Below are 26461 nucleotides of genomic sequence, written 5' to 3'. Positions count from 1 at the left end.
TTAATGTGTTCATTTGTATTTGTGGCGCATATCTTTAATGTAAGGCCAGTGTATCGTTTGCCTATAATCAACACATGCAGAAATGTGCAGCAGTTCCGCACTCTTTCATCAAAGGTACACCACGTCCATCCTGTGTGCCAGACACAACCGCACAGGTATCCAAGACACAGACCGCATTTCTGGAGGCCCCCACGCACCTGGCATCTTTGTGCTCCTGGTACATTGCCCTGATGCGTGGCACTTGACTGTTTGGAATAATAAGGACTAGATGGAGTTCGTTCTGTTTATTTAACCCCGAATCAGAATTGCGGTGGTGTACAGTCAACACTCATGGACTTCCATGCACATTTACCTTATTCTTTGCTCACTGCGCCTCCTGGCATTTTAGACCTTTTCTTCTGAAATGATTTTACACCTTTCAAAAGTATATTTTTCATTGAAGATCTCGTGACCACAAGTGCTGTCTCTGTTTTTATCCCAAAGCATTTTTATTTCATACTTTTTCTTGAAAGGTGGTTTCACCAGTCCTTTGTCATTCCAGGATGGATAGGTGTTTTCTCTCAGACCTTTGAAGAGATGATTAATTTGTCTATGGCCATACCACCCTGAACACACCTGATCTCGTCTGAAGAGGTGATTAGTTTTGACTTCCACTGATGTTAACTGAGAGGTTAATTTTCTGTCCCATTTAGGACTCTTTCTCTTCTTTTGGCTGCTTTTTCCTTGTCTTTAATTTTCTGTGGTTTCTCTCTACTGTTTCTAGGTGTGGATTTAGTTTTGTTCTCCCTGTTAGGGATTTTCTGGCGCTTCTTTGCTTTCAGTTGCAGAAAGTTCTCAGCCATTGACTTGTTGAAATTTGCCCTCCCTCATTCTCTCTATTCTGTCTTGAACTCAGGTTAGATGTGTGTTAGACGAAACTACTTTACCTTCTCTGCCCTCCCCCACCCACTCATCTTTTCCATCTCCGTATCTATCTGTTGCACCCTGAATAATTTCTTCATCTGTCTTCTAGTTCACAAATTCTCTCTTGAACTCTTAATTACTTGTTTAACTCATCCATTGATTTTTTTTTTAATTTCTAGAAAGTTGTTTTGCTTTTCAAAGCTACTTAATCAAACTTGCCGCTTTGACCCCTCACTCTCTTTTATTTCTGTAAACATTTCCAGCATGCATATTTTTCTTCACCTGATAAACCTCTGATGTCCTTGGAAGCCTGATTCTTCAGGTTTATGTCTCACTTATAAAGAGTTGTTTCTGTCTTTGGAAAAAAAAATTTTTCCTTTCCTGTTCTTTTTTTTTTAATTGAAGTACAGTTGATTTGACACTTGTCTTAATAGACATTTCAGGATGTGCTTTTGCCACGTACGTGTGTGTGTGCCCAGTTGCGTCTGAGTCTTTACAACCCCATGGACTATAGTTCGCCAAGCTCCTCGGTTTCGTATTTTCTATGCAAGAATACTGGAGGGGGTTGCCATTTCCTTCTCTAGGAAAAATAATTTTTTTTGTTTTTAAGAATTGTGAACTCATACTTGGCTGATCTCAAGTTGTAGATCTCCTGCTGGACCTGGGTTGAGAGGGTCTTCCTCCTGTCAGTATTCTGCCAGCTACCAGGAACCATGTTACTGACATGAAAATACTTTAATTACTAGCCCTGGAGTCTTTTGGCCCTGCAGGTCATATGACTTCAAACCCCCAGCCTGTGTGAGGGTTGCAGGCCCAAGGGCAACCAGTTTCCATCCTGAGCTGAACCTGCAGGAGGCTCTGTTTACCAGTGGATAGAGTTTTGCTCCTGGCTCACTTTTTGCCAAGTGTACTTCACTCTCCAAGGGCCCCAGATTCAGGCAGACTCCACAGTGCTGGCTCCACCTGGCTCTGGCTGGAGACTGTGCCCGTTTCCCGTGTTTTCCAGGCTCCTGACCCCAGCAGACGTTCCCCAGAGCAGCCCTTGACCTGAGTGCTGCCTCCCCTTCTGCTTATTGTGCTGTCTCTGTCTCTGGCTCCTTGGAATTTCTCAGATTTTGTAGTTAAACAGGACATTTGAAGAATGTTTAATAGATTGAATCTTAACCAGCCATCCTCAGTGTTTGAAAGAGGATGGTTTTCCAGACAGTCTGTGTGCCGTGTTGTCAGAGGTGGAACCTGGGGCCTGGGTACAGCGTGGGAGTTCTAGAATCTGGATATTGTGGAGAGAGAGCTATGGAACCTTCTATTTTGAGCACAATGAAGTGGTTCCTTTGTGCAAGCTGGCAACAAGATTAGACGTGCAGGGATGGGGGAATATGTTAGGCCAAACAAGGCCTATCTGAGTATTTATTGTGTGCCAGACCATGGTAGAGCTTCCCAGGTGGCTCAGTGATAAAGAATCCACCTGCCAATGCAGAAGATACGGGTTCGATCCCTGAGTTGGGAAGATCCCCTGGAGGAGGAGATGGTAACCCACTGCAGTATTTTTGCCTGGAGAATCCCCATGGACAGAGGCCCTGGTGGGTTGCAGTACATAGGGTCGCAAAGAGTTGGACACACCTGAGCGACTGAGCAGACACGCAGACGGTGCTAAGCCCTGGGTTTGCCTGATAATCATGTAGTTCATGTGCGGGCACTTACAGAGTACCGGGCGCTTGCTGGGTCCTTCGTCAGTGCTGCAGGAATAAATGATAGGGTTGTTGCCCCAAGGAGCCTTCGTCTAGGACAGTGTTAACAGCGTGTGGCCTGGCACTTCGAAACAGAGCCTCGGCTGCTCTGTAAAGTCAGTCTCCTCAGTGACCCTCTTGCCCTCCAGCGTTTGAGAACCACGGGTCTGGGGAAAAGTCGGAGGAAGCAAATGCACGGTTCTAAATGGCACCTTGGGAACACTGGATGGGGTGGGCTGCATAGATGGTAGATACCTTCAGCACTGATAGGAGGGCTAAACTCTGCTAAGGGCTCAAAGAGAATACAAGATAAGCTTGATTGGGATGGAAGAGAAGAGAGCATGAGGCTCTACTTTCTAGAGTTTGGCTTCTTAATCATGACTTTCCCTCAGAAGAGTATATATGGTAGTGACGGAGGAGAGTCGTTAGAGATCAGAAAAGAAAGTAGGTAGACTGTCATCTCCACGAATGGCAATCAGGTCTTCTCCCTGTGACTTTTGTCTTTCACTTTGCTGCAGTCCAGCACAGCATCGCCTCACCTTTCCTCTCTGTCGCTTCTCCTTTTTAAGATGGTGGCAGACAAACTTATCTTTATTTCACACTTTTTAAAAAGCTATAGTCTTGTAAAGAAGCCTTCTGACCACTCCTCACCTCTTTGGAAAGGCAGACAAGCCCTATATGAGTATTTCTTGTGTACGAGACTGTGGTAGGGCTTCCCAGGTGGCTTAAGTGGTAAAGAATCCACCACTTGAGAAGCTCCCCTGGAGGAGGAAATGGCAACCCATTCCAGTACTCTTGCCTGGGAAATCCCATGGACTGAGGAGCCTGGTGGGCTACATACAGTCCATGGGGTTGCAAAAAGTTGGGCACAACTGAACAGGGTCTGGGGGAGGTGAGCCTGCTGCTTAGGGTGACATTGGTAGTGGTGTCATGCCTTTGGCAGATGACGTGGAGTAGTTTGAGGAAGACTCACTGTTTTTGGTAAACTTAAAGTACAAATGGAGTTCCTTTCTTCAGTCATTAGCGCGTGACCACAAGTTTGGGACTGCAAGGCTCTGTAATCTCTTCAGAACTGTTTCTGTACACAAATGGTTCCTGTTTCATAATAAGGGGAATAGCAGTCCCAGATTTCAGAAATGTTTGCAGCTAAACCCAGGTCTTACTGAGTGTAGTTGACCTGCCTTGAGCTCACTCCACTGCAGGGACAGAGCCATTTCTTATCCCTTTCCTTCAGGGTCTGGTTGGAAAGCCAGTGCTAGATACACTAGCTGGTCTGGGTTACACCTGGGAGGAGCAGGGTTTGCCTGCACCAGGGTGTTGCCTGAGGTTTCCCCATGTTGGGCCTGTGGCTGCCACCTCCATCCTGACTGTACTGCTGCCCCTCCTGTGACATCACCACCTTCTAGAACACGGTGGAAAGGTGGGTCTCCTCAGAGAGGTGAGTCCCACAAACAGAGGAGTGGGACAGCTGGTGGCCGCACGCAGCTGGTGAAGAGGTGGGTTGTTTCAGCTGGCAGCCCGCCAAGGCTCCTGCACATCACCCACCCTCCCTGTTCATTCCAGTGCCTGCTGCATGAGGAAGAGTCATCAACATTTGTTGACTGACTGCAGAAAGAATTACAAATTAAGGGTAATTGTTATTTACTTTGTCTAAAAAAATTAGAAACAACTCAGATATCCACCAATATGGAATTATATATCCATGACAAATTCTGTGCAACCTTTAAAAAGGAAAAGATCAACTTATTAATAGGTACTGATAAAGAAAGATCTCTCATGTTATTTAGTAGGAAAAACAAGTCACAGAACAATAATCCCATTGAAGAAAAAAACAATTTGATACACATAGAGAGAGAGAGAAAGGGAGCAACAGACAAGACAGACGTGGGTATAGAAAAAGTCTAGCAGCGCCCAGTCAGCGAGACAGGCTCCCAATCCACAGATTCAACCCATCCCAGGTTGAAAATATTTAAAAAGATATTCTAGAAGGTTCCAAATGGCAAAACTTGAATTTGCTGAGCACCAGCAGCTATATACCCAGCATTTTCATTGTGTTAGTTGTGTAAGTAATACACAGATGAGAAAATGTAAGTTACATGCAGACACTACACCATTTTATCTAAGTGTGGGCAGATTTTGGTATCCGGGAGTCTCAACCCCCATGGATACCGAGGGACAGCTGTATACACTGAACTGTTAAAGTGGCTCTTTTTGAGAGATGGATATGCAGAAGGTTACAAGTTTTTGTTACATGATTTTGTTGTGTTAGAACTTGTTATATATTATGTTTGCAATCAGAAAATTTTTTTTTTGAAATTTCAGAGAAATTAAGTAATTGACAGAAATGAAAGTTAGGATTTTAAGAGTAGGGTTTGTAGAAATACTTTAAGATCTCTTAAGATGGAAAAAAGGAAAGTCGCTCAGTCGTGTCCGACTCTTTGCGACCCCATGGACTGTAGCCTACCAGGCTCCTCTGTCCATGGGATTTTCCAGGCAATACTACTAGAGTGGATTGCCAAAAGCAAAGTGCTTTTTAAACAATGCTTGCTGCCCCGAGGTGCCCTCTCCATCTACCTGGAAACCAGAGAGAAAAGAGTAGACCCCACAGTGTCCAGAGACCCCACACTGACTCTCCTGCACTTTTCTTTGTAAAATAGACAACAGGTTCAGTTCTTCTGGACAATTCTTAAAGAAACATCCAACTCCTACAAAAATTTGCTCTGTAGTCACTATTTAAGCCCTTTTATGATATACTCTTGGTACTTCAAAGAAAAAAAATCCCCAGCAACATCTATTGATTTGGCGGTCACATTAGTGCAGAACATTTTCTCCCAAGATTTTAGCTACGGGTCATTTTTTCCCTCTTTCCAGCATATCCATACACCTCTGAGAGCGAGTCAAGTGGCCAGGGGTTGAGACTCACCCAACTAGGGCAATAAAGAGAAAAATTAGTCTAATGCATGGCTTTAACAAGAGGGAGAGCGTGAGCATGAATAATTAATCTCACTAGTCTGTGGCAATCAGATAAAATGAAGTCCCATTTGCTCAACCTTATTAAAAGAGAGCGAGCACGGGAGGGAGAGGGAGATGGTAAAGGTCGTTGAGGGACTCGTAACGTGGGAAGAACCGCCTCTGAGATGGGTAATGTGTTTTCTAATCTCTGTGGTCTTTAACTAAACGTAATGGTCAAGGTACTCTTCTGGTAGTTCTGATTTGTTGAATTATTAAACACTTTAGAAAACCCTTGACTCCTGACTACTAACTTAGACATCTTTATGATGAATTTTTGGAGAGGGATTAGATCCCACTGTTTCATTCAGAAATGACCTGTCCTCTTGAAAAAAAAAAAACTTCCAGAAAAAGTAAAGACATAGGGATAGACTCAGTATCAGATTTTAATTCTTCTATTTACTGAGGACATTTCTTCCTGCTGTCGATGTTGAAGTATTTTAAAACCAAGAGATTGAGTCCAAGTCCTATTGAAAACTCTACAGTGATATGTAAGTGTGGAATGTTACTTTAAAGTAGACCAGGAGATTGCTGGTGTTTTTTTTCCCCTCCCTCTAGGAACTAATTTTATGCGGTTTTTAGGATATTCACCGTAGATAGCAGATTTGATTTATTTCTAGGTCCACATAATCCTATTTTGGATATTTTATAGTTGAAGTTTTCTCAGAAACTTTATTTTCAACTGCATGAAATAAAAATAAAATTTAGCGTGTTCTCTATAGTCTTTGTGGATTAAGAAGGCATTTTACATTTTGAAATTGCCCTCTCTCCTTTCAGATACTATGAGCAATAGTTTCTTAGGAATTTCCAAAGATTCAGTTCTTATAAATGTATGTTGACAGTGAGATCGATGGTTTTCAAGGTGGGGTCAGTTTATTAACCTCTCAATTCTGAAATATGAATCTGTATACTGATAATTGGTAAGTGTATAGGTTAACAAAAAAATAGCATATCGTTTTCATGTGTGTGGTGAGAGGAGACTCTCTATAAAATATTACATTAAAACTGTTGAGTTCAGTGATGAATTTTAACCCCATGATCAACAGAATACAATGTATGCTCATATGTGTGTGTATGTGTGTGTAAATGAAGAGGCTTTTGAACTGTGAATTCTGGGGCAAGTACTGTGTCTTCAGTACTTAATAACAGTTACTGACCCATAGTGAGCATTTAATGTTAAATGAATTACTTTTTAATAAGAGACTTAAATAATCTTCAGAAAGGTTCCTTATGAATCATCCTCCCTGGCCCCCTTTTTTGCTGGAGAGAAGGTGTGCATGCATGCTCAGTCACTTCGGTTGTATCCGACTCTTTGCAACCCTGTGGACTATAGCCCACAAGGCTCCTCTGTCCGTGGGATGCTCCAGGGAAGAATGCTGGAGTGGGTTGCCATGTCCTCCTCCAGAGGGTTTTCCTGACGCAGGAATCGAACCCAGGTCTCCTGCATTACAGGCAGATTCTTTATCCACTGAGCCACCCTGGGAAGCCCGGGAGAAGAGGCAGTGTTCAAATATAATGAATACATTGTCTGGAGACCAAGAATACTTTCTTAGCTGCCTCCATACCTTATGGAACAGAGCTTCCTATTAATTATCAAGTGGATGTGACTGAAGAGAGCAGTGTTGGGGAGTATCAGTTGTATCTCAAAAGAAAATTTTTTTTAATGTTTCAAATAGGACTTTGTGTTTTAGTTTGTCATTTAAAGGAGTCATCTAGTGGTTAACTCTGCAAACTTCGTCTTCCTTAATACTTCTGCTGTTCGTTCTTTTACCTGTTGTGGTGTAAATACAGAGGGGGAAAAAGAGATAACCCATGCCGGCTTCTTGTTAGCCTCCCCTATTATGTACTCAGAAGCAGTGAGCCTTAGTTGGTTTCCATGCTTCTTTTTCTGTGTTAGGAAATTGGGATGCCTAATTTCCCCACTTGGCATTTTTTGTGTGTCCTTTGAGTTTGTTTGCACCTTGGCCTGGAATTCTTTGGAGTTTCTTTTCTTCTGCATTTCCTTTTGTTCTGGCAGGGACGTCCTCTACTGCCATTACCTGGAAGGGGTCAGGAAATGAGGCGACAGAGCCTCTTCTCTGTGGGAGCGAGTGGTGTGACCGAGCCCTGGGCAATGCTGGGTGGAAGGTGTCTGTGCGGGCCTGCTCCCCTAACGCACACCTGTGTGTTCCTCCTCCTCCCCAGATCCTGGTGTACAGCCTGGAAGCGGAACGCTGCGTCTCAAAGCTGGGCAATGCGCTGGGCGACTTCTCCTGCGTCAACCTCCGGGACAGCCCTCCCAGCCTCATGGTCAGCGGCAACATGGACCGCAGGTAGGTCTCCACACAGTTGCATATCTGGCTGCCACAGGCAGCTTCTCGGGAGATTGGGCCACTCAGCCCCACTGAACTCGCTTGATTTCCTGCAGAGCTCACCCTCCTCACTTCTCACTCATAGCCCTGCCCACCTGAGTTCAGCCCTGACCCCACAAATACTGTCTCTTTGAACTTGGAGAACAAAAGTCTCATATTAGGTAATAGTTGGATGGAGCCGCCTCTCTGCCTCGTTTCTGAAACTCCATGGGAAGGGGGTCTTTTAGACCATTTGGTGGACGCAGTTGGTGGAAAGTCCAGTGAGACCACTGGAATATCTTTTGTCCCCCTGCTATAAAATTTGTTTGGCATTTAAAAGCTCACTTTCTAATATTAAAAACAATAACCTAAGGGATGAATCATGTTAAGCAAAACAGGGTTGCCTGCCAAGTGATGTCAAGAGTGTGTTTCAGAACACTATGGTGTCCCTCTGGTGATGCGGGAGAGGGGGGAGACTTCATGTGAACAGATTCCAGTTTCTATTTAGCTGATTAGCAGTCTTCCCTTTAACGTATTGGCTGAGGGAGTCAGATTTTCCCGTTCCAGGGTCCCGTGCCAGCTCCGGCCGCTCCAGGACCCATCAGCACGAAAGGATTAGAGTGTTTGAAAAGACGGAGCCCAAATTTTAGGGTTTTTTTTTCCTTTCTGTCCCCTCTCCCCCTTGTCTCTTCCTTTCCTTTCTTTCTTTCTTTTGGCTGGATATCTGTCACGTCTGATCCAGTGCCCTGAAGGGAGGTAGGGTGGCCAGAGGCCAGGTCCGGCCGGCGGCCCCTCCCCGGCCGGCTCTGGGCTGCAGGTGGCGGGCCGCTTGGTAGGGGTGAGGATCGTGAGGCGGGTCCTCCTTTGTGCCAACTCCCAGACCTCTGTCACATGAGTGCAGCTTGCAAAAATAATTATTTTGTCAAATAATATTTCCAACTTCTGACCTTCACTACTACTGCCCCACTCCCATAGAGCAAAAAGATAATGTGAGTGTGCTTTACTGAAAGAAAATACTTGATCTTATTTTTTTTTCCCTCAAGGCGTCCTGAAACAGCTACTTCTCATACTTGAGAATTAAAATCCTTAGTATACATGCAGGCAGGTTTTTTTTTTATTTAAAAAAAGAAAAAAGACAAGCCCTGGGCTTGGTAACTGGCCCCACTTGGGGCACAGCAGGCGGAACAAACCAGTTTGTAGGCTTACTCTTCCCATTTTCATTTCCAGTCTGAACTGGACAAAGGCTCCGAGCGTGCCTGATAGGAGCTCCCCCAGGGGCCCAGCAGCACCCCCGCCTTCCAGGAGTGCTCTAGGGGGGCATCCAGATGGAAGGTGTGGGACTGTGGGTTATGCTTCAGTGTTTGCCGACAGCATGAGCGTGTAGGTGATCAACCACAGTGAGGCTGCCAGAAAACCAAAATGGTGTTCCCAGGAAGAGAACTCTGCTCTCTGTACAACGCAGCCTAGTTAGCTCTAGAAGCTCAGTTATAGCCAGATCGTCCTGACCGTTGTCAGCCGCTCATCCCGCTCTCAGTGAGGAGGCCGGCACGTACTGGGTTAAGCCGATGTTTTATTCTGGAGCAGAGCTGCCTGACTACATACCCACTGCCAGAGGAGAAGCAAGCGCACAGTGTAAAAGGGCTCTCTGGTCATTTTGAAGGCCCAATCTGACCATGTTAAATCCCTTTTATTAATATACCAACATTATGGTTTTTTTCATATGGTAAAGAATCTGCTGGCAAGGCAGGAAGCCTAGGTTTGATCCCTGGTTCAGGAAGATTCCCTAGAGAAGGGAATGGCAACCCACTCCAGTATTCTTACCTGGACAATCCCATGCACAGAGGAGTCTGGCGGGCTGTATAGTCCATGGGGTCAAAAAGAGTCAGACACCACTGAGCGACGAACACTTTCACTTTTCTTTTGTCTTTATGGATGAAAAGAATGGACTTGGGACTTGGAGTTGGGGAGGGGCTGTCCAAAATGGCATTCCATCAGGGCCAGTTCTAGAACTGTATGCCACCAGTTTGACCGCTGCTGGTACCTCAGAGGGTCACCATTGTATATAGGATTGTTCTTTATGAATCACATTTACAGTATTAGCAACATGAATTTGAAACATGGGGCTTAAAATATTACACATCTGTAAAAAGGAAGGACTTCTCTTGTGGCTCTGCTGGTAAAGAACCCTCCTGCAATGCGGGAGACCTGGTTCGATCCCTGAGTTGGGAAGATCCGCTGGAGAAGGGAAAGGCGGAGTATTCTGGCCTGAGAATTCTGTGGACTGTATAGTCCATGGGGTCGCAAAGAGTTGAATATGACTGAGCGACTTTTCACTTTCAAAAAGGAAAGAATATGGACTCTAAGTGTATAGAGGCATGTCTTTTGGGATTTTCCCAAAGGCTTAATATTTAATAACTATGAGTAGGATCTCATTAGGTTGTACAGCTTATGTTTTATTTCAGAAGTGAGAGGAAGGGGCAAATACTGTGGAGAGAGCCATGTGGCTTTCACTTAGTGACACATGCAGTTTAAAAACCTTGGGACCTTTTTAATTTTAAAAACTAAATTTCTGTTGCTTTCTCTTGGTACTTTATAAATAACTTGAGAATGGAATAGACTCTAAAGGTACATAAAACTGTCCAAGGTTAAAACAAAAATAAAGTTTCATTAAAGTAAGGAAATCAGCTTGAGTAACTTTGTAAACATGGGTGGAATTATATAAGGAGTTGTGTTTTGGGGTAGAGGGACGCGGCATGGTATAGGCTGAAATTAAAAATGAAAAAATAGTTCTAGCTTGTCACTAGAGGTTAGGTAGAGTCTGATGAAAGATTATAAAATGATCAAGGTGTGGTAACTGAGTTACTGTTGGGTTGTACCTTGCCCTCATTGGAAGGGAAGGGCGATACGGTGGGCTTTTATAGGTGGGGCTGTGCTCAAGAGTTTTAATACCCTAGATCAGTGATGGTTTTTTAAATGTTTATTTTGTGTTTTGCTGCTAAGCCAAGAAGAAAGAGTGGTTAAGCAATATTAGAGGAGGAGGGGTGGGTTGTGCATCCAGTGTTAGGAACGGAAGCTTATGTCTTACCACGTGTCTGTCTTGTGCTCAGAGAGGGCTTAACCCTCTATGTGAAGTGAGTGAAAGTTGCTCAGTCATGTCCCTCTTTTCGACCCCATGGACTATACATACAGCCTGTGGAATTCTCCACAGAGTGGAGTGGGTAGCCTTTCCCTTCTTCAAGGGATCTTGCCATCCCAGGGATCGAACGCAAGTCTCCTTCATTGCAGGTGGATTCTTTTTCCAGCTGAGTCACAAGGGAAGCCCAAGAATACTGGAGTGGGTAGCCTGTCCCTTCTCCAGCGGATCTTTCTGACCCAGGAATCGAACTGGATTTTCCTACATTGCAGGCAGGTTCTTTACCAGCTGAGCTATCAGAGAAGCCATTAACTCTGCATATTTTGCATTTAAGATAAACTGATTTTTGTTTTTTTACATTTTCATATCTATAACATCAAGATGTGTCTTTTATAACATCTTACAAATAATTGGCAGCATGTTAAAATATTACATAAAGTAATGGTGCTTCTTACGTTGGATGGTGTTTTCAATTAAATAAAAGTTTGTATTTGTTCAGTGAAGGCAAAAATAAGTCCATAACTTAGAAATTAGAACGGTTGTGAGAAACTTGATTGGGTTATTAAGATAAAGTCTGCAAGAAATAGACCACTGTGGGTTTGGGTTTTTTTTTTTTTTTTTTTAGTTTTACCTTTGTCTGGGGTTCACTGAACATTCAGAATCTGTAAATTTATGTCTTCTATCAAATTTGGGAAGTTTTTTGCCATTATTTCTTCAAATATTTTTTTCCACACTGATCCGTTTCCCTTCTCCCCTGGGACTTTAGTGATGTGAAGGACAGACCTTTTATCTCACAGATACCTGAAACTCTGTTCATTTTCTTTCCTAAGCCTTATATTCTTCAGGTTGCAAATATCTATTGATTTAACTCTGGATCCACTAACTTTTTCCTCTGTCATCTCCATTGTACTATTGAGCCCATCTAGTGAATTTTTTAATTTTGGATTTTATACTCTTTGTTCAAAATTTCCGTTGTTTCTATTTGCTCCTAATCTCATCCTTTCTTATCCCTGTACCTTTACCTCCTGGAATATAATCGAAATAGCTGCTTTAAAGTCACTGATGATTCCTAAAGCCTGAGTTATTTTAGGGTTGACATTGTTTTTTGCGTGGAGAACGGGTTACATCTTCCTGGGGCTTTCAGGGTGGGAGGAGTATCAAGTAATGTGGGATGTGTCCTGGACATTTTGTGTCCGCTTTGTGTCCTGTTGCATAATCCTGTTTCAAACAGGCACTCCCCCTGGTTAAGACTGCAACTTGTGTCTTGCCTTCAGTGGGTGTCAGTTCAGTTTTCTCTGACTCTGTCCTGCATGTGTCGCCCGGAGCTTAGTCTGAGACCATCAGTCTTGCTGGAGCCTTTGTTGCACAGCTTAGCATCTGCGTGAGCAGGAGTCACGCCCAGTGTCACGGGCTCCCCGTCTCCAGTTCCTCCCGCTCTTCATCCCTACACTTCCTAGCTTTCAGGGCCGCCTTTCCCAGGGCCTCTGACCAGGAGATGGGGTTTCTCTCAAAGTCTCACCTGTGAGTGCAGCTCTGTGAGTACGGACTGCCCATGGGCAAACCAGAGAGAGAGGAGAGGGAATCCCCAGAGACCCACACCCACATTCTTCAGACGTAGGGGCTTCTGTCGTCGGTTCTTCAGAAAGAGGGTGACGATTCTGTTAGCATTTCAGCTCCCGCACCATCACACGGGCTTCTCCTGGAGCTCATGCTCAGGGTGAGGCTCTTCCTCCCCCACCCACGACCTCCACAACTCGCTGTACTGAGTCAGCTCTCCAGGGTCCTTAGGTCCTTGCCTTTTTGTTCCAGAGGTTTTGGTTGTAGCAGCAGAAGACAGGCAGCTATGGGCTTACTTGAAGTCAGAATCAGAACTCCTCTTCTCTTTAAATTATTAAAATAAGCTCAATAGTTGGCAGCAGAGAGCTGTATTACAGGGGTCCCTTCCCATTCTGTTGCTCTCAGTCTCCTCTCTGGGAGCTGCTCCTTCCTCTCTAATGAGTGAATCCTGGGATCCAGACTAGGGAATGCTCCGCTGGGGACCACCAGAATAAGAGCTGGTGATCAGGTGGGACTCCTGGCGGTCCAGGGCTTAGGACTCTGTGCTGTCATTGCTGGGGCCTGGGTTCAATCCCTCGTCAGGGGAACTAAGACCCCACCCCGCAAGCCGCGTGGCGGGGCCAAAAACAACAAAAAAGAGTTGGTGGTAAGGGCGTGTGTCAGGTTGTTAGTGGGCTGCCGAGGCAGTACTCGCTGAACCAACAAATTCCACTGCTTTTTCCTCCTGTAATCTTTCTTTTTAAAACTTTAATCAGAGAGAATTTACATACCTACAATTCACCAATTTAAATTATACAATCCCGTGTAAAGTTCACAAGGTTGGTGTGATCTTAGAATACTTTTTCATCACCCCAGACAGAAACCTTGTGTCCATTAGCAGACACTCTCCACATCCCCCCAACCCCTCTAGCTTTTGGCAACTGCTAATCACTTCCTGCCTCTATGGATCTGCTTTGGAGATTTCATATAAATGGAATCATAGAACATGCGACCTTTCTGTGGCTGGCTTCTGTCTTCCATTCAGCATAGTGTCTCCAAGATAAACCTCCAAGATAAGCTCAAATCAGCACTTAATCCCTCCTTATGGCCAAGTCGTTTTCCACTGTGTGAGTGTGCTACATCCACTCGTTCTTCATCCATCAGTTAGCATTTGGGTTGTTTCCACTTTCTGGTTCTTATGAATAGTGTTATTACCATTCAGCCACAATTTTTGTATAGGTGTTATATTTTCAGTTCTCTTGTGTATACATACCTAGGAGTGGGATTGCCGGCTCATATAAGTCAGTGTTTAACTATCCAGGGAGCTGCCAGACACTTTTCCAGTGGCGGTGCCGTCTTCCATCCCCACCAGCGGTGGGTGGAGGTTCTAGTTTCTCCGCACCCTCACCTGTACTTAGCGTTGTCTCTGATGATAGCTGCCCTGAAGATGTGACGTTGAACATCCTTTCATGTGCTTCTTGGCCTTTTTGGATAAATGTCTGTTCAGAGCCTTAGTCCATTCTTTAATTAGGTTGTCTTTTTATTTATTGAGTTGTATGAGTTCTTTGTCTAGTCTGGATACCAACCTCTTATAAGATACGACTGGTAAATATGTTTCCCCATTTTGTGGGTTCTTTTCACGCTCTTGATAGTGTTCTTTGAAGCATGGAAGTTTTAAATTTTGATTGAGTTTGACTTTTCCAGTTTTTCTTTACTGCTTGTGCTCTTGCTATCATTGAAGAAGCCATTTCCTAGCCCAAAGTCACAGACATATTCCTATGTTTACTTAGAAGAATTTCTGTGGTTTTGCCCTCCATTGAGGTCTGTGACGCGTTTGGAGTTAAACTTTTGTATGTAGTGTGGGGTGGGGGTCCCGCCTCTTCTTTGCCTGTGGATATCCACTGTCCTAGGAGAGCCATGGTCTGCTGAGAAAAGGCTATTCTTTCCCCATCAGATCGTCTGGCCGCACTGTTGAAAACCAGTTGACCGTACAATGGAGAGGTTGTGCTAGGTATACTCATCTGTTTAAAATTTTAAAGGATATTACAGTCAGCTAAATGTTTCCATATTCCCAATGTTCCTTGTTAATTTGGTGTTATACATATCTCATTTTTGTCCACAGGTGGTGTCATGGGCTGTCTTGTAAGGATTATAGAGTGTTCAGCCTCACAGAGCTCTTTAAGACCATCCAGTGGCGGCCGAGCTAAGGAGACAGGCCTAGAAAGGTCGAGTGATCACTCTCACAGGGCTTATTACTTTTGTGGGCAAAATACAAAGAACTCTAGAGAGACAGCTTTACAATATAGAGAGCTCTGACCATGGCCTGGTTGGATTCAACTCGTCAGTTCTGCCTGAAAATCCATGTTTTTCTAGTTGCTGTTAAAAATAAATCATTCACCAAAGACCATCATTGGTGCTGTGTAGATACAGATAAGTAGATAGCTACAGCTACTGATTTGGCCATATGTTATATTTTAAAATCCTCTTTAATAGCCTAGCTTTGATGAGACAAAACAGAATCATGTTATTGATTTCTTTAAAAAAAAAACAAAAAAACTTGTTTTCTTGATTAATTTGGTCATTTTGAAAAAGAAGGACTGTGTTTTCATGCCATCTTACTGGTTGCCTTTATTTTCTGGATAGAAGTATAGCTGAAGGTCAGGTCTTTCTTCATGAAACTGCCAAGCCAGAGTCTGAACAGCCTTCATTTTTGCCATCAAATACAGTGTTTTGCCTTTTTTTTTTTTTTTGGCCTTATTATTATAAGGGACTATTTAGTCCAAACCAATGGGAAGCAAGCTCTGAGTTGTGACCGCTAATTAAAGAGTCTTGGAGCTTGCTTCTCGCCCTGACAAATGCAGAGTTGTGATGGCTTCTGGTGCTGTTGCCGGCTGTTAGGGAGAGCGAGTGGGGCGTAAATGTTACACTTGCTCCATCTGCAAGTGTTATAATAAGTTATTCAGAGCTCTTAGCACAGGACCAGCCAGAGCGTGCCTCCCTCTCGCTTCCAGCACGTTTTCCTGCCCATCAGATGGATGCTCCTCTGTTGGGAGTCTTTGGAAGGTTCTGGTGTCTTTTGTTTTAATTGGCGGGCTCGAGCTGACTCCTATGGTGTGATTTTCATTAGAGAGGGGCTGAAGAGAAGGAGAGTGTTGGAACAGTCCTCCAAACCCAACCATGAATATTAAACATAATACAATTACAGCTTTCAGACCAATTTTTTTTTCCTTTTCATCGGGCAAAGTTGATGAAACGCACGCTGGCTGGGGATTCACCGTGTCCACCATGGGCTTCTTTTTGTCCCTGGAATCAGTTGTCTTGGCATGTCTGTGCCCGTTCGCCGTGCTACCTGTTTCCCCGTGTCAGGTATTTGATTTGTGCGCCGAGGGCACACGCTCTGCCAAGGAGCGCTGCCATTCAGGCTGGGGCCACGAAAGGTTCGTGGGGACTTCCCGCCCTGGTTGCTGTCTGTCTAGCAGAGACCAGAGCCTTGCCTCTCTAAGGAGATGTCTTCTGAGTGCTTTCCTTTCTCCCTACGGGGAGAGGTTCGAGTCTGTTTTTGGCCCATCTTTGTTTTCCTTAGTGATAGAATACACTAATGGCGTATCTTTCAGTGTATTTGTGTTTTGTTTGGAGCCATCCATGCTGGTATCTAAATACAATAGGAAAACAGATGGCAAACTTTGAACTTCTGGACCAAATTTGTGTTTGCCTTTGTCTCCTTAACAGCCAAACTGTAAATGATGAGAGTATAAATATTCAACAGAGGAGCTCTTTATGAAAATCACCAGAGCAAAATAGACCCTTATTACCCAAATATGCACTGAAAAGTACTCAAGCTAAAAATTTCTCCCTCCCCCTCATCCTTTTCTGGTTCCCATTAGTAGGCCGTGCAGCTGCAGCCTGCAGGCAGGGTTCCCTTCACAGCAGCTCTACCTTTTCTCTCTTCTCTTACCCACAAATGGCCAAAGATTAGTGTCTCCAAATGCTGACCCAGGGAGCGCTTTGTCCTCACACTCGCTCTGCCTCTCTCTGGTCACCGACCCCCTCACTGGGAAGCAGGGCTGGGCGGGGAGGAGGTTGACGGAGCTCTCAGTCGTCCAGCCTACAGCCTGGAGGCAACCCTGGACCTCGCCTCTGTGTCCTAAGACACTAGGTTTCTAAAACCCTGTGTGATTTGAAACAAAACACCTCCGTAGAAGTGTATACAAGGTATGTTGTGTAGAATTTAAAGAACAACCGAATGCCTGGGCATCCCCCCAGCGCACACACACACAAGAAACAGAGCATGACCAGTACTTGAAGGCCCAGCCCCGGGAGCCCCTCCCAGTCACGCGTGAGCTTGTTTCTTAAATAGTTTGGCTGTGTCTAGAATGAGAAGTAAAGGCTGCCTTCATTCCGCTCATTCTTCCTTGACGTTCTTCCCCACGGAAACTACTGTTACCAGTTCAGTATGTGTGTCCTTCCGGAATTTTACTTTTAAAAGTCTTTAAGAGAAGTCATCTATACCTTTAAAATTCAAAAGCACAAAAAAGTACATACGGGGAGAAGTTGTCTCCTGGGAGCGTCTCTCTGCTCAGAGGAGGCTGGGTAGCTGCATTCTCCAGAGGGGGGCCTTCACAGTCAGGTGGGTGCAGCCGCCGCCACCCCCTGAGCTGGCACATGCTGGGACCGGGCGCCTGGGGTGAGGCAGTGTGTAGACGGATGCCCTCAGTCCGCGTCGTTCTCATCCTCTCCTGCCTGTGCAGGCCTCCATCACGCCTGTACAGACGCACCGTCACAGCCTCAGCTGATGGAGGTAGGTAACTTGTGTGCACCATTGAGTCTCTGAGATTCATGATGACGCAAAAACGATGCTCTGATTATCATAACATCTATCTCAGGTTGCTTTTAAGACCTCTATTTTTTGTGGTTTCCCACTTTATGATGATACTGTTTGATATGTATCTCTTTTTAAGTTATTCTGTTTAGTGTTCATGAGTGTGCCTGTCTTTCATTCTGGGAAAATAGCCATTAAGACTTCGAATAGTGCTCCTTTGCCATACACTGTATTTTCTCCTTAGGGAAACTTCTTTTGGGCATAAATAAGCTGGACCGTCCGCTCCCATCCTTCCTGTCTCTTAACCCTTCATTCACATTTTTCATCTGCTTCTCTCTCCGTGCTCCATTCTAGGTAACTTTTCAGATTTATTTTCTAATTTACAAGTGCTTTGTCTAATCTGCTTCTGGACTGTCTGATGATTTTAATTGCAGGATTATATTTTTGTGTCTAGAAGTTCTATACTGCTTTTTTGTGAAGCGACTTCTCAATACGCCTGTTTGGGCGGCCCCCAGTCTTGGCCCTGTGGTGCAGGAAGAGCCAGGCCCACTGCTTCCTGTGACTGGACCTGCCTTCAGCCTCACCCCTACCACACACGCCTGCAGGCGCTGGAAACCGCAGCTCAGGCTCTCCAGGCTGGTTTTCTATAGGGGTCCCAGGGAGGTCAGGTGCTCTGTGAGTTCATCAGGGCTTTTAGAAGGATGTAGTTACGTCTTACCCAGCAATATTAAGTGATATTTACTGGGATGGTCAGCAGGTACCTGAAACAGAAGCCTCATCTTTGCTACTAATAAAAGTACTGTGGCTAATGGCCTTATATATACGTGTGTGGATGTACACATATATTAGATGTGCGGTTATTTAGTTGCTAAGTTATATCTGACTCTTTGTGACCACATGGACTGTAGCCCACCAGGCTTCTCTGTCCATGGGGTTTTCCAGGCAAGAATACTGGAGTGGGTTGCCAGTTCCTTCTCCAGGGGATCTTCCTGACCCAGGGATCGAGCTCACGTCTCCTGTGTTGCAGGCGGATTCTTTACCACTGAGTCATTGAGGAAGCCCCCAGTATGAGATGTAGCCTAGATAAAATCCTAGAAGTAGAGCAGCTAGGTCAAAAGTGAAGTATATTTTTTAATTTGTTGGATATTGTCAAATCACTCCCCAAAGAGAAGGTTCGTGCTCCCATCAGCTGCACAGAAGTACCTGTCCATCCAGGACGGAAGATCTCAGAGAACTGCAGAACTTTACCTTTGCAGGGTGGACAGTTTGACAAGCGCTCTTACGGTGCTGTAGTTTTAGTGCATAATTTCTCTCGTTACCAGTGAATTTGGACATCTTGTACGTGTTTAAAAGCCATTAGTATTAATATTTCTTTTCCTGTCAACTTTTTCTTTTCTCGCAGTTTAATAATGGGTTATCAGTGACTTGCCTGGTGGGGCAGGGGTTCCGTCCCTGCCCTGGTCAGGGAACTAAGCCAGCATGCTGCAACCAAGACCCGACCAGCCAACTAAATATTTCAAAAATAATGGGTTATATCAATTTAAATGAATTTTTTTTTAAAACAAGAAATTAGCCAGTCCTCTCTGCTGCAAACATTTCCCCCAGTTTACCAGTTACATGGACTTCTATTTTTTTTTTTTAATGTTTTTAGAAAGGCCTGCCTATCTCTAATATTTTTAATTGTTTTTAATTCTCTAAGTCCTCCATAGTTAGTTTTGGTGGGTAGAGCTCCACGTTGAGAAAGTTATTATAAGGTACTTTGTCTTTAATTGCTAATTTAAGTGGGATCTTTTCTTGTAATGGAAGGAAGGGGCACAGCAAAATGAATTTCTTAGGTGTTATTTTTTATTTTACATATGATGTAACTGTACACATCAGCCGTTAAGTACACATGATGTTCCTCCCTCCCGCTCCTCTAGGCTGTCAGAGCACTGGGTGGTTGAGCTCCCTGTGTGACAGTGTATTAAATGTACTAAAACCCACCTGCAAAAGTGTAAATCATGGGGCGGTTTTTTAATTGGAATATTTGATTTATACTTTTTACATGTGGGCTTTTTTTCCCGCCAAGTTTTATGAAACGTTTAGTACAGTCTCATTGTTATGAAGTACTCTCAGCTAATGCTTTTTGCTCTGAAATTTTCAGTATTAAAATTGTTACCTCTCTTCCTTGTCACACGCCAGTGTGCCTTTCACGTGTAGCACATACTGAGTTTTGCTCTGTGACTGTTTGAGGCTCTTCCTCTTCCTCATAAGAGCTGGGTTTGTCCTCGTCCTGTGCGTCTGTCTGCCCAGCTGACATAGTAGGTCTTTCTCTGCTGTCTGCGATGCTCATATCGCATTCTGTGGGGGGCAGGGGGCTCCTCACTGTCCTTCTGATATTTTGCCACCCCACTTTCTTTCAGAGAGTATCCACGGGTAGCTCACTTTGAGTCCTTTTCTGGTAGAAATTAAAAAAAAAAAAAATCTTCATTATGCCTTCAAACTTGGTAAGTAATGCAGTATAGAATTTCCAGTTGAAATAATTTCCCCTCAGAATGCTGAAAGTAGCTTGTGTGTGGGTATGCTCATATAGCTGTAAGAGCCCAGGGCCTGGAGCGTGTTCGAGTTCTTCCCTCTCCCCACATTCTCCGTGTGGGACGCGTTTGTCCAGCTCCCCTGCCAGCTGGTGGGCAGCAGTAGTCTCTTCTTGGTGGTAGAAATTCAGCACATACTTGTATAAAAAGTAGTTTTTAAAGATTCTCTTCAGATTATTACAAGGTAATTATCTCAAGATTTTAGATGAGCAGCTCCCCAGTGTCTACATAGTCTCATCATGACTTTCTTTTTTTTTTTTTCATCATGACTTTCTTATGCTTAGTCCACGATGGATGCATCCCCTTTCCAAATTTCAACAAGACGCTGATGAACCTGTACCACTCCACCCAAAAAGGGCTGTTTTTCGGGTGAACTGGGCACTGGTTCAGGTTGCAGATGAATGTAGCCGTTTTACATCTTGCCCTTAACAGACTTGCATACAAACAGCAGAACTGCCATGCTGGGCTTCTCAGGCCCAGGTCCTCATGGAGGCAGCGTGCCAGTCAGGTCACAGCCTCCCTCTCCGGGGGCTGCTGTCCCGGACAGCTGTTATCTGTGTCCTTGTTCTGTGCTTTGATCTACCCCGGTGGCTCAGAGAGTAAAGAATCTGCCTGCAATGTGGGAGACCCAGGTTCAATCCCTGGGTTGGGAAGGTGCCCTGGAGAAGGAGATGGCAACCCACTCAAGTATGGACAGAGGAGCCTGGCAGGCTACAGACCACGGGGTCGCAGGGAGTCGGACACGACTGAGTGACTAACATTTTCACTTTTTTGTGCTTTGAGCAGCTGTGGGTGCTCTGAACTAGGTCATTGCTAGTGCCCCGTAGCCTCCTGTGAGAGTGTACCACGAAGGTGAATGTTCAGACGTTTCATGTTCTTCATCTTCATAGGGTTGCTGTGCACAGATGAGGAGGAATCTGTCACCTCGGGCTCTAATGCTAATTTCTCTGCTCACCTCGGGCCCTGCAGGGTGAGGATCCACGACCTCCGCACCGACAGCATCGCCCTGTCCATCTCCGCCCACCAGCTCGGAGTGTCCGCAGTCCAGATGGACGACTGGAAGATCGTCAGTGGAGGCGAGGAGGGCCTGGTCTCTGTGTGGGACTACCGGATGAGCCAGAAGCTCTGGGAGGTTCACTCCAGGTAGGCCGGCCCGCAGGTGCTGCTGTGATCCTCCGAGCCAGCTGCTGAGATCTCTGGAAATGGTCTCAGAACTGGAGCTGGTCTGCTGCCTGTTCAGACGGCCACCACACAGCTCGGGTAGAGACCGTGATGGGACAGACCCCCCCCATCCGTCCACTCCAGGGAGTGTTGCCGTTTACAAGGGCACTTCACACTGAAAAGTTCAGGTTCAGCTAAGGAGGAATTTGTAACTTTAACCTTTAGCTCTAAAATTCAAGAGACAGATACTCTCACAAGCAGAGCAAATGGCTAGGTAAATGGAACTAAGGGGGCCTCACCTGTTAAACATCTTGAGCTTGCTTCTAACCTTTAAAGCAGAGGTGGCCTCGCCTGAGCAGGGATCAGCTGGAGCCGACCAGAGGCTGCCCCCTCGCCCACACCCACCCAGCCCCACCACGTCCCTGCAGGAGACAGGCAGCGAACCCCTCCCACCCCCAGCCCCCCGGGTTGTCCGTCAGCACCGCTGTGACGAGACGCAGAGCTTCCACAGCTGAGGCTGCAGATGGACACCGAGGCGTGTCCCCGCCAACTGCATGGCATGAAGAAGTGAAGACTGCTCACAGGTCCAGTTTAAGTACAAGGTCCAAAGAGGACTGGCTTGCCTTCTTGCAGGGCAGTGGTAGCCGGCGCTGGGCCGGCAGCCTTCTCGGCTGGGGCGCCTGCCTTCCGTGGTGACGCAGCGAGTTGCCACCAGGTGGTGCCAGAAGGCAGCAAACGCCCACACCGCGGCTGCCCTGAACCATCTATAAGGACAGCCTTTACTTTTTTCTCAAGAGCTGTCTCAGCCTGGCCGCTCCAACAGCCCACGAGGCCTGCCCTCGAGCAGAGCTCATCTCTCTCCCTGAAAAGCTGTTCTCCCTCGGGTGGATCGTTAAGGTGAAGCCGGGGTAAGTAAGGTGGTGCCCAGAGCTGTGTCCTGCCCCACCTTCCTAGCTCAGTTGTGATGCCCATCAGTTCTCACCAGTGCTTAGCACTTGTTCCAGAGAAGGTCTCAAAAGCCTCGTTTACCAGCGCAAGGCTTTGATGCTGCTCAGTCTGCTGGGGATTTTCAGACTCAGTCCAGTCCTGGCAGCCAGTGCCCCATGGCCTCTTGAGCTCTGGTCCCACTGTTCTCAGTCTCCCACCCCACTGCCCACCACAGCCACACTCCCCAGGCGTCCCCCCAGCCCGGGACTGAGCCCTGACCTGTCCCTCCCCGTCCTCCTCTAGACTTTGCTCTCTAGCCCTCTTGCCTCGCTGGGCCGAAGTTCTCCAGGAACACTTTTCTGTCCACTCGGTGCCGCAGACCCTGGACTCAAGAACCCCGTCACCACCTTAAGAGGATCCTCTGTTCTGGCCAAGATGCCTGTCCTGCCTGCAGCCGTCTCCGGGGCAGGGACACCCCCTCAGCCCCTCCAGGCCACCCCCTGCCCTTCTCAGAGGGCCTGGCTGACCCCTGTAGTCTGTGCTGGTGTCTCCTGTTCCTCCTCCCAGTGCTGAACTGTGTCTCATCGCATCTCTGGTGCTCTGGAAACACCGGCTGCTTTTCATGAGAATAGAGCCCACCTTCTTAACACTTGGGACGCTCTCTGATGGCAGGCATCTGCTTGCATTAGACAGTTTTTCTATCCTGTGTCTGGCCCATTGCTCCACCGGAGGAAGTTTTTTTAAGTGAACAAAAAGTCTTTGCTACATAGGTTTTATGGCAACCCACTCCAGTATCCTTGCCTGGAAAATCTCATGGACTGAGGATGGAGGAGCCTGGTGGGCTGCAGTCCATTGGGTCACGAAGAGTGGGGCACGACTGAGTGACTACACTTACACATGGGTTTGAAGCCACTTTGTTCCTAAACTTTCTGAATGTGCTGTCACAACCCAGAGTACAGCGCTCTGAGAGGGGCCAAGCGGGAGTCCTGTCCTGGGGGTGGCCGGGGGCGGGGCAGGCGTCTGGGCCAGAGCAGAGGATCCTCTCAAGAGTAGTGAGGTGAGGAGGCTCCAGAGTCCAGGGCCTGGCGGAGCCTTCGTGGGCAGCACTGGGCACACCCTGCAGATGGGGAACCCGGCTCAGAGAGCTGGCGTGGCTGGGCCCAGGCCAGCCTGTGAGCGGGGCTGGTCTCCACCGCGCGTGTCTGAGGTGTCTCAGGTTATTTGACCCTTACGTCCCAGTGTGCCAGGTGCTGGAGTGTGGGCCAGAGCACAGGGCCATGGAGACGCGTGGCCAGAGGAGGCCCAGCGGGTGGCCTGGTCTCCGCGAGGCTGGGGACCGGAAGCCAGACACTGGCCCTCGGGGGCCCAGTTTCCTCTGCTGTGAAGGAAGAACCTGGCTTAGGCGGCTCTGGAGCCCCACGCAGCTCCCCGCTTTGAGGCCCTGGTAGCAGAGGCAGGATGCGAGCTTCTGCAGGCTTACCCTGACGAGCATCCCCGTGTGTTGCAGGCACCCCGTGCGGCACATCTCCTTCAACAGCCACAGCCTCATCACGGCCCACGTGCCCTACGAGCGGGTGGTGCGCAACGCTGACCTGGACAACTTCGCCACTCACCGCAGGTCAGTGCTCAGGGCGGGGGCTGGTCTGGGTGTGTAGGTGTTCAGAACAGACACTCTTAGCCTGATTTTGTTGCTGGAACAGCCTGGGCCACCTTGTTCCCTGCAGGGCGGCAGGCACGGCTGTTCTTTTCATTGAGGTCAGGAACAGAGAGATGTGGGCAGTACCACGGGCTGAGTGCCTGCTGCAGCTGGATGCTGTGGGGGTGGGGAGGTGGTAGGGACATGGTGGGGCTGTGGCCACATGCCTAGAGCCCAAGACCGAAGGCTTAAGATGGTGGTAGAAGCCTAGCGACAGTGCCAAAGCCCAGTCCTCACGCTCAGCCTGAGGCTGCCAGCCGGGGCCTCAGAGGCCCTCATTACCGGTGGCCTGGCTCCCTGCCCAGTTGGGCACCTCCCCACACTCACGTCCCTCCGCCAAACCTGTCTGCCCACCTCTTCATCTCTAGGCGTGGGACTGAGTGTCAGACACACTGGGACACTCGTCATGAATGGCTGTCTCGAGCAGACGCCACGGGGGCAGGGGCTGGGCCCTGGGACTGACCGTGCTTCTCTGTGCGTTCTCTAGACACCGGGGGCTGATCCAGGCCTACGCGTTTGCAGTGGACCAGCTGGCCTTTCAGAGCACAGTGCCCGTCTGCCGCTCGGCCTGCGACGCCATGCCGGGTTACAACTACGACCTCGCACTCGCCTTCCCCCCTGACAGCATCTAGGGAAGCGCCTCACTGGAGAGCGGGAGGGGCACCGCACGGGCTGAAGCGTGGAGAAGAGCAACCCCGGGCGCACTGTGCGACCCCACACCCCTCTGCTTCCCCCTTTGCTGGGGGGGGTCTCCCCACATCGTTGTGTACACTACACAGAGGCCTTCACTGTAGCCCCCCCTCCAGCACTCTCTCTCCAGTCTCCAAACCCCTTCTTCTCTGGGGGGGCCTTTGGATACGCTGGTCTCCGAGCTGACAAGGCCTCATCACCCACCCAGCTCTTGGATCTGAGGTCACGAATTCAACTCTGGGTCGTCCCCAATCTGGAAGGTAGTCCTTTATGCTGGTAGCTTTTGATTTATAATTCTATATTTGTACAATGATTTCATTAACAGCTGTTTTGCTTACTACGGTGTCTGTAACATGTGATACAAAGTAGACATTTTCTACATCCTCATGAATAAACACCTGTCCTCCACATAGGGGGAAGATGATGGATTCTGGAGCAGAGAATGAGAACGGGGATAATACTGGAGGAGCCGTTTAACCCACTGAGATAAGACAGGATATGTTAACCCACTGACATAAGACAGGGTAACACAAGAGACCTGTTCATGCTGATAAATAGCTTCCATTTCCGTAAGATTAAGAGGGCAAACCATTGCATTCCTCTTGATTTAAAGAGTCTTGTAATCAGCAGCAGCAGTTGCCTACCATACCTACAAAATATCAAAGCAGAAAACTGGTGGAGCTAAACAGACAAATCCATGCTCATGGTGGGTGGTCAGATCAAATCAGTAAAAATAAGGATTTGAAAGACATACTTACTATAATTTATAAGCTCAACACAGTGGATGTAGATAGGATCCTGTATCTTTGCAGATACCCACAGGCCACACACAAGAAATGAGCACGTATGGAGGGCACAAGGAGCAGCTCGGATTAGATGAAGAGCAGCAGACAGGCCCAGTCCAGTGCCCCAGTCCCGGTGGGTTGCAATCAGACAACAGAGTGCTGAGCAAAGCAAAGACCTGGAGACTCCAGGCGCTCCTGAATTAACTGGGGATTTTTAAATTTTTAATTGGAGGATAACTGCTTTACAACGTTGGGTTGGCTTCTGCTGTAAGCAGCATGAATCTAACTTGCTTTTAAAGAGGGAAATAGAAGTGGAAACAGGAAGGGTGACAGTGGAAGCACTGACCATCCAGACCCAGGGGATGAGGCCAGGATGGGGCAGGGAGACCTTGCGGCTTAATAGAAAACAAGACAGGAAGTCAGTGCCCTGAGCGGGCACTTCAGGAAGCTCAAGAGAGGTCCTAGTGACCCCAACAGAAGGAAGGCGTTAGGATAAAAACACCCATGAACTAGTGTTTAAGCGTTCATTGTTCAGTCATGTACCACTCTTTACAGCCCTATGGAGGGCAGCTCACCAGGCTCCTCTGTCCATGGGATTCTCCAGGCAAGAATACTGGAGTAGGCTGCCATTCCCTTTTCCAGGGGATCTTCCCAACCCAGGGTCTCCTGAATTGCAGGCAGATTCTTTTCCATCTGAGCCACCAGGGAAATCTCATGAACACCAACAAATAGTGAAGTTGATCCTAAAGCCTAAAGCAGTTTTTTTTAAAAGATGAAATACACAGCTGTTGATAAAGGTTTTAAAAAAGAAGGCCCAAGGGACTATCAAACAGAGTAAGTATATTTTCAGCGTGGGGATAGTTTGCCTACACTGATCCCAGAGCAAAGCGCAGCTTTCCTGCTGTTCACAAGCATGTGCGTATGGCTGGGAAACCCACCGTTACCTGGAGTCCTGGAACTTTTGAGTCCTGAGGGTTGTGGAAGGCTTTTTCTTTTTCAGATTAAGGTCTTCATCATGAAAGATGCACATCCCGCAAGAGAGGATGACAGAGCCAGAGAGAGAGAGGCTCTGGGACCCGTCCCTCCTCCTGAGAGCGCGGCTGTGTCCGTGGAGTTTCCTGCTTCCCTTCAGAAAACCCCATCACTTCCCAGAGAAGCCGGCCTGCGGCTGG

At 47.0% G+C, this 26461-nt stretch overlaps 1 protein-coding gene across 3 annotated transcripts in view; it reads left to right on the top strand.

The window, feature by feature from the left end:
• Window positions 1-24930, top strand: part of FBXW8 (F-box and WD repeat domain containing 8) — a 113525-nt gene extending 88595 nt beyond the window's left edge. For 2 of the 3 annotated variants that reach the window (XM_061384891.1, XM_061384890.1), the window contains 4 exons: window positions 7824-7951; window positions 21000-21173; window positions 23626-23736; window positions 24302-24930. In XM_061384891.1, the coding sequence (XP_061240875.1) occupies window positions 7824-7951; window positions 21000-21173; window positions 23626-23736; window positions 24302-24446 (558 nt within the window). In that variant the 3' untranslated portion in view covers window positions 24447-24930. Of the gene's footprint in view, window positions 1-7823; window positions 7952-20999; window positions 22100-23625; window positions 23737-24301 lie in introns of those variants that run through there. The other variant, XR_009730387.1, reaches the window with a different exon arrangement.
• The last annotated feature ends 1531 nt before the right edge of the window (window positions 24931-26461 follow it).

This window comes from Bos javanicus, chromosome 17 (genome assembly GCF_032452875.1).
Source record: "Bos javanicus breed banteng chromosome 17, ARS-OSU_banteng_1.0, whole genome shotgun sequence".
Taxonomy (NCBI): domain Eukaryota; kingdom Metazoa; phylum Chordata; class Mammalia; order Artiodactyla; family Bovidae; genus Bos; species Bos javanicus.
This window is presented reverse-complemented; position numbering and strand designations above follow the sequence as displayed.